General features: G+C 42.2%; 1 protein-coding gene across 2 annotated transcripts in view; it reads right to left on the reverse strand.

The window, feature by feature from the left end:
* TRIP11 (thyroid hormone receptor interactor 11) overlaps nt 1-10,676 on the reverse strand; it is a 76,006-nt gene extending 65,330 nt beyond the window's left edge. The window contains exons 1-2 of one of the 2 annotated variants that reach the window (XM_021099621.1): nt 9,812-10,676; nt 5,835-5,896 (exon numbers count right to left, since the gene is read on the reverse strand). In XM_021099621.1, coding sequence (XP_020955280.1) covers nt 5,835-5,896; nt 9,812-9,950 — 201 coding nt within the window. In that variant the 5' untranslated portion in view covers nt 9,951-10,676. The remainder of the gene's footprint in view (nt 1-5,834; nt 5,897-9,811) is intronic. The other variant, XM_021099622.1, reaches the window with a different exon arrangement.

Genomic DNA, 14,818 nt, shown 5'->3' on the forward strand with positions numbered 1-14,818 from the left:
GAGCCAAAGTTTAAAAAAATCTTAGTTTGATTTTCTGCTAAGAAAAAGTCACTGATCAGTGTTGCCCCATGTTTGTATGCCCAGTGCCTAGAATACGTAGGCAATAAATGTATGGTAAAGGATGACCTAGATTACATGTCTGAGCTTATGTTTTCTCCCCAAACAGTGTAAGTTTTTTTAAAAAAAGCTTTTTTTTTTTTTTTTTTTTTTGGCCGCACTGGCACATGGAAGTTCCTGAGCCAGGGACTGAATCCATGCAACAGCAACAACACAAGCCACGGCAGTGACGAGGCCAGATCCTTAACCCACTGCACCACAACTCCCAAGAAATCTGTTTTTAAAAGATTTATGGCTAAAGTATATATGAGGCCTAAGTCTCACATTACTTGTCTGACTGAACCCCAGGCTCCTGAGTAAGACACCTCTGAAAAACCCACTTTGAAAACCACTACTAGAATTCAGTTTGAAAAACTAGTTAGAAGTACATAAAATATTCTAAGCATAATTCAATAAATCTAGACATCAATCTTTAAGATACTGGAAAATATGAAAAAATTACTTAAATTTTATGTACCTAAATATTAAATTATCTTAACTTGATATCATTGACATTTGAACAAGGATATAAGGGAGCAAAAGAAATGGATATTAAAACCTTCTGCCAAAAGTAACATACAAGTTATTACAGATAATAATCTACTAAGAATTCTACTAATACATCTACAAACACAATTCAACAACAACTGAGAGTAAGGAGGCAGATGGTGAGAAAGAAAGCTCCTCGGAAGTTCCTGTAGTGGTTCAGTGGTACCTAACATGATTGGTATCCATGAAAATGTGGGTTCGACCCCTGGCCCCTCTCAGTGGGTTAAGGATCCCACGTTGCCATGAGCTGTGGTATAGGTCACAGACTCAGCTCAGATCCTCTGTTGCTGTGGCTGTGGTGTAGGCTGTAAGCTGTAGCTCTAATTCAACCCCTAGCCTGGGAACCTCCATATGCCATGGGTGTGCCCCTAAAAAGCAAAAAAAAAAAAAAAAAAAAAAAGAGAGAGAGAAAAAAGAAACAGGACCAATGGTCACACAACTAATTACCTTCTAATCTACTGGTTGTTTCTGCATGATTTTCTTTGAGCTATTAACATGAAAACACCGTACATAACTGAAGAAACAGAATAAAGTCAAACCTTATCATTAAATCCACTCTAGGCTTTTTCACATTAAAATATCTAAGGCCATGTGTTTAACTCTGGTCAATAATTACAACTAGAAAGCTTTCAATCTGGCCAATATCTAAATGGTTCTTTCTCATCTCCCCTTCGCCATACAGAGTCAGAATGCTTGACATAGCATATGCAGGACAGATTCTCTTCATGCGGCTGACCCAAAACACATCAGGAGTTGTCCATGGCCATATTTTCTATTACATGAAACATGAAACAAAAGAGGTTGGTCTGAAAGGAAAAAAGAATAAACACAAAAGAACAGAGAGAAGTAACAATGAGAGAGACAGATTCCTGATGCCGTCCAATTGTGGCTGAAGTCCCTTCCTAAAGACGGGCTAGGGGTTTCCACTGTGGCGCAGAGGTTAACGAAACCGACTAGGAACCATGAGGTTGTGGGTTTGATCCCTGGCCTTGCTCAGTGGGTTAAGGATCCGGCATTGCCGTGAGCTGTGGTGTAGGTTGCAGACGTGGCTCAGATCCCGCATTGCGGTGACTCTGGCGTAGGCCGTCAGCTACAGCTCCAATTGGAACGCTTAGCCTGGGAACCTCCATATGCCGCAGGAGCAGCCCTAGAAAAAGGCAAAAAGACAAAAAATAAAAATAAATAAAAATAAAAATTAAAAAAAAGACTGGCTAAAATTTCTGCCCTTGGAATCCATGAGGTACTCACATCCTTAAATTATCCTGTTGTACTTAACCCTTCCTATATCATCAAGTTCTGCTGGAAGCGATTTTAGTTTGTGAGTTTCTTTTTTGAGAAGTCCTAAGAATTGATATTTGTAACATTTATTCTTCTTACTGGTCTTCCAACAAAGAGAAAATATACTTTTTCAGAAGTTCCTGCTGTGGCTCAGTGGTAACGAACCAACTAGTATTCATGAGGATGAAGGTTCAATCCCTGGCCTTGCTCAGTGGGTTAAGGATCTGGCATTGCTGTGAGCTGTGGTGTAGGTCACAGAAACGGCTCAGATCCCGCATTGCTGTGGCTGTGGTGTAAGCCAGCAGCTGTAGCTCTGATTAGATCCCTAGCCTGGGAACCTCCATGTGCCACAGGTGCAGCCCTAAAAAGAAAAAGAGAAGAAAATACACTTTTTAAAAATACATATATTAAAACTCATTCCATCTTGCAATTACCATAAGGGTACACTGGACCTTTCTATAAATCTAAGAATAATCATGAGGTTACAATGATCTTGTTTTTTCTGTATCTTGAAACAGTTTGCTATTTTATCATCCTAAGAATTATCATTATTTATCAATTATTTACAACTATGTTAAAAAAAAATTGGGAGTTCCCGTCATGGCTCAGCAGTAACAAATCTGACTACTATCTATGAGGATGCAGGTTCGATCTCTGGCCTCTCTCAGTGGGTTAAGGATTTGGCATTGCCATGAGCTGTGGTGTAGGCTGCAGACGTGGCTCAGATCCTGCACTGCTGTGGCTGTGGTGTAGGCCAGCAGCTACAGCTCCAATTCAACCCCTGGCCTGGGAACTTCCATTTGCCGCAGATGTGGCCCTCGAAAGCAAAAAAATAAATACTTAAATAAAAACAAACAAATAAAAAAGACTTAATAAGAATGGAAGCTGATGGAGTCACTTAGAAGGATGATGCAACAGTGAAATAACCAGTTTCCCAACTGCATTACCCTTAGCACTGCATCATCGTCTAAAAAGGAAAAAGCATTCTGGGGACACTATCTTGTTTTCTTATTTTTGAGTGGTTTTTTTTTTTTTTTTTTCCACTTCCACTGAACACAGTTGAAAATGCTGAATTTTCACTTTTCAACAAGAAGAAAACTGACAGGAAAATGTTTCACAATTAGCAGACAACTCAAGAAGATAAATGCAAAGAGATTTGCAGCACTCTAGAGGCTCATGGTTCTGGTGAAAATGAGTGAAGAAGCAAAATCCCAGACAAGTCTTTGAATAACAATATCCCAGATGAATTTCTCAAACTCAAGGACTGATGAATAGACAATTTCCAAGAACAAACAGGAAATATGGTGTTCTCATGAAGTTAGTCATTCAATAAGAAAAGACTCTAGCTCACAATACTTTGCGACAAGAACCTGAATCATCCATTCCACTTTGCTAAATGGACACGTAGCAGTATTCGTGAATTGTTTATGATATTTGTACACCAACATTTACTTGATACCGTTGCTACATGGAAAAATGCTGAACACAGCTGTATGTATAGGCGACCAGAAGGAAACAGACGACATAAAAATGGTCGCAGATTTGATCCCTAGCCTCGATCAGTGGGTTAAGGACACTGTGTTACTGTGGCTGTCATGTAGGCCGGCAGCTGCAGCTCTGATTTGACCCCTAGCCTGGGAAGTTCCATATGCCACGGGTTCGGCCCTAAAAAGACAATAAAAAAAAAAAGAAAGAAAAGAAAGAAAGAAATATATGTAATAAAAACTTGAATTTGCTACATATAAGGTCTTATTAAAATTTCTAGTAGTTTTTCACTATCATTTTATTACTACTTTTATAAATTATTTATTAAATGATTTAACATAAAAAATTAAGAGTCCACCAGATCCAGATGGTATAGGTAAAGACTATTTTTCTTGGTACAGATAGTTAAATAAGCTTCGGTTGGTTGCTATTACTTCAAACTGAAGAAACCTAATTCAATTTCAAATATTAACACCTGCAAAAAAAAATCAAATTTCCTCTAGAAAACATACTGCCCTCTGCCTACACAAACTTTCTAAATGGAATTCTTCTACTATCATTTCCTAGTGTTTCAATCCTATGTTCACCTTGTCTTACTGCACAGTCACATAAGGCATTACCTTTATGAAGGGCTTATGTGCTGATATAAGCCAAGAACCATGTACAGCCAAAATCACTTTAGAAAATACAGCCCTAGTTCCCATAGTCCCTAGAGAAATCCTTGAGAAAGCACTTATTAGTATGGGCCCACCCAGAAAAGTTAAATGGCAGAGATATCTGTAGAGCATTAATTGAGGTAAATTTGCCAGTATACAATCGGGAAGGGAAAAAGTCAGTCTGTTTTCCTCTAGTATTTGAGTAGCTCACAGTATTCTGAATAAGCATAAACAAGGAAGCTGGCTTTCATCTGGGGATGCGTTATACCAAAAATAAGTATTTTTGAACACTAAATCATGCCACAGTCCAAGGATAATACTATAAGAGAGACTGGACTTGAAATCAACAGAACAGATTTCTATTCACCTTCCCAAGCTCAACACAGAAGAGTCATTCCCCATTTCAATGGGACAGATTAACCCCACTGACTTTTTTCCCTCCCAAATGTATACTGGCAAATTTACCTCAATTAATGCCACTATAGATATCTCTGCCATTTAATTTTTCTGGGTGGGCCCATATTAATAAGTGCTTTCTCAAGGATTTCTCTAGGGATTATGGGAACAATTTCCTACCTCAGCCTTACAAAGACACTCAAGTTCATCTGCCACTATTGCACCTACTAATTCAGTAATTACACCTAAGATCTCTCAGATGCTACCAAGTTGCCATCTTCTATTGAGGCAGAATATTGCAGTAGTCCCCTCGGGAGGTCCCTCTACTTTCAAGTTCCACAATCTCACCTTGATGTAGTACTCTAGACCAGAGATCAATAATGCTTGTTGTCAGAAAAAAAAAAATTTTTTTTTCTGTCTTTTGCCTTTTTAGGGCTGCTCCTGCGGCATATGGAGGTTCCCAGGCTAGGGGTCGAATCAGAGCGGTAGCCACTGGCCTACACCACAGCCACAGCATTGAAGGATCCGAGCCGCATCTGCAACCTACACCACAGCTCAGCAACGCCAGATCCTCAACCCACTGAGCAAGGCCAGGGACCGAACCCGCAACCTCATGGCTCCTAGTTGTTTTTGTTAACCACTGTGCCACAACAGGAACTCCAGAAAATATTTTCTGATATTTAAATTTCACTTTCTCTTTTTCCGGGCTTAGCAAGAGAAAACATGCTCACCACAAACCTCTCAGAATACTGTTAGCTGCAATACTATTAAGTGTTTCCTTGGGTTTAAGGACATATGTCTTTAGTACTTTACAACAGATCCCACTTTAAAACTTTTCATTTTCTTTATGGCTTTCCTTTGAAACCTTTCCAACTTTTCCTCATCTCTACTAAGCACAATGTCCAGAGCTAGTCGCCAAAAGGCATTGACAAATAATGAAAAAAAATGGTAAAATTAACTTCCTATTTCTACATTCTTAACTTCTTTGTATAAAAATATCATACTTCTTTAATGTCAGAGGAATAAAAAGCTCTACATTAAACACGATTGCATTCTTCACATTATACTTAAATAAATGCACTACTGTAATTTTGCACACTATTAAACATAGCAAATCCTTAATAATGATAAATTGTTGCCACTATTATTTCTATACTTGGTAGTTTTCCTTCTTCCAGCATTCAGAACAGAGGTAGGAATATTCATTAACAAGGTGCAGTAACATGTAAATATATTCTTCATCAAAGAAAGAGAAAAGGGCTTAAAAAAAAACTAAGGTAAAAGGAAAGAAAGAAAAAGTGGTAAGTAGTGCATTAAAAAGAGCGGACTTTCATGGCTTCGAAAAAGAAAAATCTAAATCTTAAGTATCCTTACCTCTGATCTTAAGATTGCATGAATGGCTTCAACTTCCTTTCTCCTAGCATTAGGTAATTCTGCTACGAAAAAAACAGCATAGACTGAATATATGGTCAGCACCATGTGAAGTAATAGGCAGGCATTTTAAGGAAAATATATTTCACTGAGCTTTGAACAGAACGGTGTGCTGATCTGAGACAAATTCAGAAGACGAACATCGCTTGGTCGTTATCACAACCTTCTATTCCCACAAATGTTCTTTATTGTCATATAAGTCATTTTATGGCCCCTCTTCTATACCCTAGGACACCTACCTTTTGCCCTTGCAAGTGTTCATTAAAACTGTTAGGGACAACTAATCTGTTGGTTTAATATAATTTTTGATGAAACTTACGCAACTTGGGTTTAAGGACATATGTCCAACTTATTCTTAGGCAATTAGGGTTTAAGGCCTTACTTCTGCTCTCAAAACTATGAAAAAATTAATGACTTATAAACAAAGAATAAGACTGCAACAATAGGGAGTTCCCATTGTGGTTCAGCGGGTTACAAACCCAAACAGTAATCACAAGGATGCAGGTTCAATCCCTGGCCTCACTCAGTGGGTTAAGAATATGGTGTTACTGTGAGCTGTGGTGTCGGTCACAAATGCAACTCAGATTCTGTGTGGCTGTGGCTGTGCTGCAGGCTAGCAGCTACAGCTCCAATTCCACCCCTAGCCTGGGAACCTCCATATGCTGCAGAGTACAGTCCTAAAAAGCATTTTTAAAAAAAAGTAACACATACAGAAGTTATTTAAAATGGGAATGAGTTGTCTGATTGTGTACATTTTCATCACATAGTATTTTTTTTATTACTCACAGATCTTTAATACTATAAAAATAACCTCTGAATTATAGTTTAAACCACAAGAAAATATAAGTGGTATCCAATACTTAATAGTGACAAGCCCACGCTTCTTGTTTTGAAAATCACCAGGTGGGGTTGCTTGTGTGGTTGTTTAAACATCTTGGGTGAAACTCTGACAAGACTAATTGCTACTCAGAAGAGAACAAATTATAGTCTAATCGCTTTAGGATGGTCTTTGCTAAAAACACCAATTGTTTCAAAGAGGGATTCAAGAAAACCTCCCCCTTTTATCCCTCCCCCAAATGCTGGCCTTTAAGAATAAGGGGAAAACGTTATGCAGACCAAAAGCTTTCCCCAGTTTATTAATGCCTACTGCTTGCTAGGCACAGTGGGAGGCATTTCACACTCATGACTTCATTTAATCCTCTCAACCTCTATTAGCAGGTTAAGAAAACTCTGCTTTTTAAAGGTTAAGTATTTAATAATATCCCAAAGATCCCACAATTTGTAACACATATAAGCAGAGTTTCAATCCATGTCTAATTTAAAAGGCCAAGCTCCTAAATCAGTATGGTGTTTGGTAGAACAGCAACTTTCTGATATTGTAAATACAGATGACTTTCAAGTTGTATCAACAGTGCTATTTTGGAATGGTTATCTTGCTCACTGCTGGCACAGAGTAGATGCTCAATAAATGCCTGCTGAATGAATAAATGAACTGTACTCTGACCTATTTTTTTTTTTTTTTTTAGGGCCACATCTGCAGCATATGTAAGCTCCCAGGCTAGCGGTCGAAGCACAGCCACAGAGACTGCAGGATCTGAGCCATGTCTGCAACCTACACCCACAGCTCACAGCAGCGCCAGATCCGTAACCCACTGAGGGAGGCCAGGGATTGAACCCACGTTCTCATGGATCCTAGTTGGGTTCATTAACCCAAAGAGCCATGAAGGGACCTCCTGACCTATTTTTAAATTATCTACGAAAAATCAATAAATTAAGTATTAAACAAGTTTTATTTTAACCCAAAGGGAAAACAATAAAGCAATAAGCCACGCTGCAGATTTTTAACCACTCAGCAAAATTTTTACTGAGCATCTACAACGTACCAAGGAAGATGCCATATACTGGTAATAAAAAGATAAGTAAACTAGAGCTGTCACAGAGACAGAGACCCACAAAACTCTATTAGACACAATCAACTCAACTTGCCATGGAGTGAGAATGGTTTCACCACGTACCTGACTTATGAGCAGGGTCGTAAAGTCAAAGGAGGGTAGAGGAGGAGGTAGAAGAGAAAGGGTTTTCCATGCAAAGGCTTGGAGTTGTGTAAGTACCTCGCAAGGTTCCCTGCGCAGAAGCTCTGGGTGCAGGCGTGCTTGTAGATGGGAATGTGCATATGTGTATGTGCAGGGAGTGGCTACTCGGAGAGACGGGGCAGGAACAAGAGGTAGGACTGGATGAGGTAGGTTGAACTCAGATAGGACAGGTTTCTGGTCTCCCAAAATTAAGTTTGGATTTTATCCTGTAGGTAACAGAGTCAAAAGACGTTAAAGCACATTTGTTTTTAGAAAAGGAACCAGCAACACAGTAGAAAATGGAGTGGAGTATAGAGAAACACAGCACAGGACATGAAGAAAAACAGCGCGTGGGCGAGGTAACAGGGATCTACACTGTGGAATAGGGACTAATAAAGGAAAGGATAAATGTAAGAAAGAATTCTGGCACAGGATGAACAAGATCTGGGGACCTACTGGAAGTGGGAGAAAAAAAAGAAAGGGGCAAAAACAGAGTGACAAAGATTTCTAAGTCTCGGAGAGCGGGTAGATGGTGAAACCATTACAAGTTGAGAATACAGGAGCACATTTGGCTGGAAGAACAAAACGAATTCTACCTCAAGCCTGCAAGATAGCCAAGTTGGAGGGAGGTGCATATTTTCTGGCCTAGGGTCTAAGGAATAGTTAACTGCTTTCCCCTGTCGAGGATACAAGGAGACTAGTCATTTCCATGTTATCCAGCTCCTCTCTGCTTCCAACTGCCCTCAAGGTCCCTTTCGTGACCACAGAAGAATCACTTTAACTCCCATCTCCAAGCTGTACCCCCTAATATACCTCCTACCCCAGAGATACCCCCAAGCAGTTAAATGGATTTCAGCAGCTCCCCAATCTTCCTCCCTGCTAAAGAGACCCCACAGAAATTTTAAGTATACATACTATATTTTTAAATCAAAATCTTTCTCTATTTCAACCAAACACAAAAACTCAATTAAATCAGTATTTTAAAAAATCAAAACAAAATGCTAATTTATTTATAACAAACAAAACTGCTCTCATCCAAAAGACCACCACTCCATTATCTCTCTGGAGGCAGACTGAAATTAAAGAAGTCTTTTGATCTAAATACTACTTGCTGAAAGAAATATCAAAAAATCAAAATAATAATTAACTTAATCATTGATTACTATGTAACTCTGGGTCACTAGCCATTAGTAAAGCAAAATGAGGACTTTAAAAATGAGTGAAGGTTGGTAAGGGTACCCAAAGAAGAAGGCTACCTTCCTTGTTTTACTGTAGATTGGGGGGGGGGGCAATTAGGCACAAATGTACATGTTCAGCTGAAACGCTTTAATGTGTCACCAGAATAAGCAAAAACATAAAACAGGAAAAAAACATAACCATGTTTAACAACATACTTAAGTGAGAAAAAAGTTACTAAATGTTTTAGTTACTTGAATTGCTACAAAAATCCAAGAAAACCCCTCAAAAGAGACTATGTGTCCTACACAACTAATTTTTTTAAACTGTGTCAGTATAAAGGAAAGGGATCAAAATCAGTTCCGCCCCCAAGTTAAGGGCAAAGTAGGCGGTGGGCGTGGATGAACCAAACAAAAATAAACTTGTCTCTACGAAGGAGCAGTTTCACTCCGTCCTGAGCTATCCAGAGGAGAAAAACCAGAACTCTTTCACCTCCGGCCCCAGCGGTCATCAGAGAAAATCGCTTAAAGAGGCAAAAGGAAGAATGTAAAGAAAAAGGGCGGAATGATACTCCTCTGGACCTGTCCGCGCCTCATGATGGATGGACTTGGGGACCAAACGGACGCTCCCAGGGTCCTAGTAAACCCCTCCTCCCATCGCCCCAGCTGTTACCTTCCACTTCCTCCGTGCCCTCCATCAGCATATCCTTCGTAAAGTTTGAAATTTGGCCAGTGAGGGAAGCCAGGCTGCCCCCGACTTGACCCAGGGACTGGCCCAGGCCGGAGCCGAGGCCCCCAAGCCAGGACGACATCGCTGCGGGTTATTAGAGAACGACCTGGTCCGCTCCGGAAAAAAGCGTCCAGCCTCGTCGGACGATCCCGTCAAATGTCCTCGAACCACACTGCCTCCGCGGGACTGGTGCGAATCCCAACACTCAGGATTCGATAACACAATGAGGGGTTCCTAGGCAACGCCGGCTTCGGGGGCTCCCACCAACCGCCCGGCTCGGACCAGAAACGCAAAGGCCTGGCCCGAGACTTTATCAGGGGCCCGCCTCCAGTGACACGGCCACTCCCGCGGGGCCTCCGCTCATTCCCACGACTTCCCACCGTCAGGGTTAGGCCACTTCTTCCTCTGCTTTAGTGACTTTCCCCAGTTCGGTGGGCAACTCCTGCCAACTCGACGCCGGCCGCCATAACACCGACTACGGACGCGGCCACGGATCATAGAGAGGCGCCACGGTGGCGTAGAAAGGCCCAGCGAAGCCGACGGACGTGTCCTTGGCGCAAGGGAGCATGGGATTGAGGAGGACCGAGGGTGGCCGCCGGAGCGGCTCCCGCCGGCCCAGGGCAAGGTCAGCTTCCACGTTGTCCGCCCGCTTTTTGGCCGCGTGGACTGGTGACCCGAATCCGCGGCGACGCGGCGCTCTCGGCCGGCCGCAGCTGCGTTTCAGGCAGAGCCACCCCCTCGGTGGCTGTTCCGCGAGGCCAGCGTAGCCGGGCAACCCGTGGACTCACCGTGTTAGTGAAACCTGAGCGTTTTAATTCTGACTGCACCCGCGCAGGCAGAGGTGCGAGGGGACTTGGCGGGGACCCCCCCACCCCGGAAAGGAAGTGGGTTTTACTTAACTTGCCCACGTGATTGTACCGATTGTGAGAGACCCTGTCAAGGGCCGCCCCGTGCCCGGCACGATGGTAGGAATTCAGGATACACAGAAAGGATGGGATCGAAAATTCAAGTGTCCAGACAGGAAACACATTGATATTGGTCACCTTCAGAGTGGAGAATTTCGCTGCTGGCTTTCCAGCTCACAGTTGAAGCTCTGCCTTCTTTAATATATGAAGAGCTTTATTCATTAGACCTATTTAACCTATTAAGTTAAAAACACAGACTACCCTTTTCCAAAATAATTCCGTAGGGGACAGCAAGGCCATTTAATATTGAAAGAACGCTGTTCTCATGTAAACTCTCCTAAAGTGTTGGTGGCACTAGCCCTGCAAGGCTCCATCCCCCCCCCCACATTCCTCAGTTACACAGGTTGGTGCACACAGCAGCCTACTGACCCTGCTTGCTTTTTCCCTAAAGGAAAAAAAGATCATGTGACTCACAGGCATTTGCCGCAGTGGTACGTGGACGCACACTACCTGGCCAGAGAGACTGCCACATATTAGACTTTGAAAAGAATAGAATAGGTCTGCAGGTCTTTTAAGCATAGCACTAAATATACTGGCATCTTTGGCTTTGATTTTATGCACAGCAGAGGCCTGGTACAGATTTCATCATTTGCGAATGGATCATAGGGAAATGTATTTGAAATGTGACTGCACCAAGCAATAGTTGCCCTCCCTGAAATCTGAATCAGCTGCAGCTAATACGAATTTCATCATCACTTAATGAGTGGCAAAACCAGCCCAGCAATATCAAACATGTAACATATCCCACAGAGCCCATAAGTCTGAATGACTCCACATGGTGGGTCTTGCTGCCCAGCTGAAATTCTGATTTTTGTAACCTCAACAGACAGAAGGTTAAAAAAATAAACAAACAAACAAACAAACAAAAACTAACCAAAAAATGGTATCAACTGCAAACTAGTTTCAATTCCTCAAGAGGCAGCAGCATCAATATTCTCTAGGGAAAACAGTTCCGTTTTCTAAAGAAACCATCCAGGTGTGTTTATCTATGCAAACGTAAAGCAAAACCCCAGTTTTATGTTTTGTTTGTTTTTTGTTTTTAGGACCACATCGGTGGCAGCATATGGAGGTTCCCAAGCTAGGGGTCCTACACTACAGCCACAGCTACAAAGGATCTGAGCCTCATCTGAGACCTACACCACAGCTCACGGCTACGCCAGATCCTTAACCCACTGAGTGAAGCTAGGGATCGAACCCACAAACTCATGGTTCCTAGTCCGATTCGTTGCTGCTGCGCCACAATGGGAACTCCCCAAACCCCATTTTTAAAAGTAGAACTTAAAATAGTAGTCTGATCTTTCCCTCTCAATTTCTAAATATTATGCTTATAATTGTCATTTTCTCTGTTACAGAAAATTAAAGATTTATCCTCTTGTACAACACATCCCTCCACTTCCCTTCCTTCTGAGCTCCCACTTAGGCTAGTGCTATCATAATTATTGGTAAAATCATTAATTAATTTTACCGGATATGACCATGGAAGTGTTTTTCATTGCTGAGCCACATGGTGGCTTTCTGTTCTTCCTGAAGTTAACAAATGCCATCTTTTAGATCTGCACAAATTTCTGTAATTACAAAATCACTAATCCTTCTAAAACTTGCCAACAGAATTGTAAAACATGCTCCTAATTCTGATTTGAAGAAGGCATCAAGAATTCTGGAGTTCCTGTCATGGTGCAGCAGAAACAAATCCGACTAGGAATCATGAGGTTGCGGGTTCGATCCCTGACCTCTATCAGTGGGTTAAGGATCCGGCGTTGACGTGAGCTGTGGTGTGGATCACAGACACAGCTTGGATCCCGAGTTGCTGTGGCTCTGGCGTAGGCCCGCAGCTACAGCTCCGATTCGACCCCTAGCCTGGGAACCTCCATATGCTGCAGGCACGGCTCTAAAAAAGACAAAAGACAAAAAAAAAAAAAAAAAATTCCATTATTTGTTCAGATTTAGTCCTTTCTATCCAGAGTCTGGTGTTGCCTTGCTCCTCTCTCCTCTGACCTATTCTTTGACTCTTGTTTTTCTTTCTGGAATCTTGTAGACTCTTCGCTTTATCTGAAATTCAGTGATACTCTGAAATTAATAATGATGTGCCTTGGGGTGGGTTTGTTGTTGTTTCATTCATGATGCTGGGCACTCAGCAAACTTTCAAAAACCGTATCTTTTAAAAACTTTGTGAAAGTTATTTAAAATATTTTTTTATTGATAAACGTCTCCTCTCCAGGGAATCAGCTGTTTTTGTTTTTTGTTTTTTAATGGCCGCACCCGTGGCATATGGAAGTTCCAGCCAGGGATGGAATCTGAGCAGCTACAGCAATGCTGGATCTTTTAACCTAGGGCTCCAGGCTGGGGATGAAACTTGTGCCTCCGCAGTGACCAGACCCACTGAAGTTGGATTCTTTTTTTTTTTTTTTTGAACAGCTGCACCTGTGGCATATGGAAGTTTTGAGGGGGTTGAATTGGAGCCACAGCCACAGCAACACCGGATCTGAGTGCATCTGTGACCTGTACCGCAGCTCACCGCAACACCAGAACCTTAACCCACTGAGTGAGGCCAGGGATCCAACCTGCATCTTCAGGAAAAACATGTAGGGTTTGTAACCTACTGAGCCACAACGGGCAGGAACTCCTGCAGTCAGATTCTTAACCCACTGCACCACAGCAGAAACTCTGTGGGAATTGGCTGTTTTTCAGAGACCTTTTTTTTTTTTTTCTTTTTGCCTTTTCTAGGGCCGCTCCTGCAGCATATGGAGGTTCCCAGGCTAGGAGTCGAATCGGAGCTATAGCCACCGGCCAACGCCAGAGCCACAGCAACTCGGGATCCCAGCCGCATCTGCAACCTACACCGCAGCTCACGGTAACGCCAGATCCTTAACACACTGAGCAAGGCCAGGGACCGAACCCGCAGCCTCATGGTTCCTAGTCGGATTCGTTAACTACTGAGCCACGACGGGAACTCCCACTCAGTAGTGTTTTAAAGCAGAACTCACCTGCCCAGGGTGGGACATCTCTAAAATCTGACTATACTGCCTCTGGACCTGCCACAGGATTGAGGTTTCATTTACAGTTATACTCTAACTTGGCCTCCTTTTCTTATCCTTCTTTCCCACTTTCCTACACCTCTTCCATTTCTTCTTGGGAGCACATTTTAAGAAATAGTTTTCACTTATCTCAAGGGCTGCCTCTGGGGCCCAGCTAGGACTCATGACCACCAAGAATGAAAACAACCCTGGAGTTAGGAGTGGCTGTGTGATGCAGTTCTGGCCTTGTAATGTAAGTGGAAATGGTGTGTGCAGCTTCAAGGAGGTAACTTAAGGGCACATAGCCTTTTCCCACCCTCCTTCTGTTTTCTGATTGCGGGATGCAGATGTAATTGTGGGCATCACAGCAGCTGTCTTAGACCCATGAATTGACATTAGCAATGGAAGCCATGTAGAGAAAGCAGATTCCTGACACAGTGTGATGCCTTAAGAGCCCTGATTTGACAATTTCTACATTTCCTTGAAGATGAGAGTGAAAAAAAGAGAAACTTATAGCATGTAAAGTCACTGTTAAATAAGGTTTTTCTATGGCAGCCAAATCTAGTGCAATAAACTCCTCTCTTGCGCTGGGCCATCTGTACTTGTGAGCCTTTACTTTCATTTCGGTGGGATCATGGAAGAAAGTAAATACAGTGATCCTTCCTCTGTTTTCTAATTGTGACAAAATATAAATAAAACTTACTTTTTTTGGTCTTTTTAGAGCCTCGCCTGTGGCATATGGAGGTTCCCCGGCTAGGGGTCTAATCAGAGCTGTAGGTGCTAGCCTACACCAGAGCCATAGCACAGCCAGATCCGAGCCGTGCCTGCGACTTACACCACAGCTCACAGCAATGCCATATCCTTAACCTACTGAGTGAGGCCAGGGATCAAACCCGCAATCTCATGGTTCCTGGTCAGATTCTTTAACCACTGCGCCAAGACATGAACTCCCAAATTTACTATTTTAAGTA

This window comes from Sus scrofa, chromosome 7, assembly GCF_000003025.6.
Source record: "Sus scrofa isolate TJ Tabasco breed Duroc chromosome 7, Sscrofa11.1, whole genome shotgun sequence".
Lineage (NCBI taxonomy): Eukaryota > Metazoa > Chordata > Mammalia > Artiodactyla > Suidae > Sus > Sus scrofa.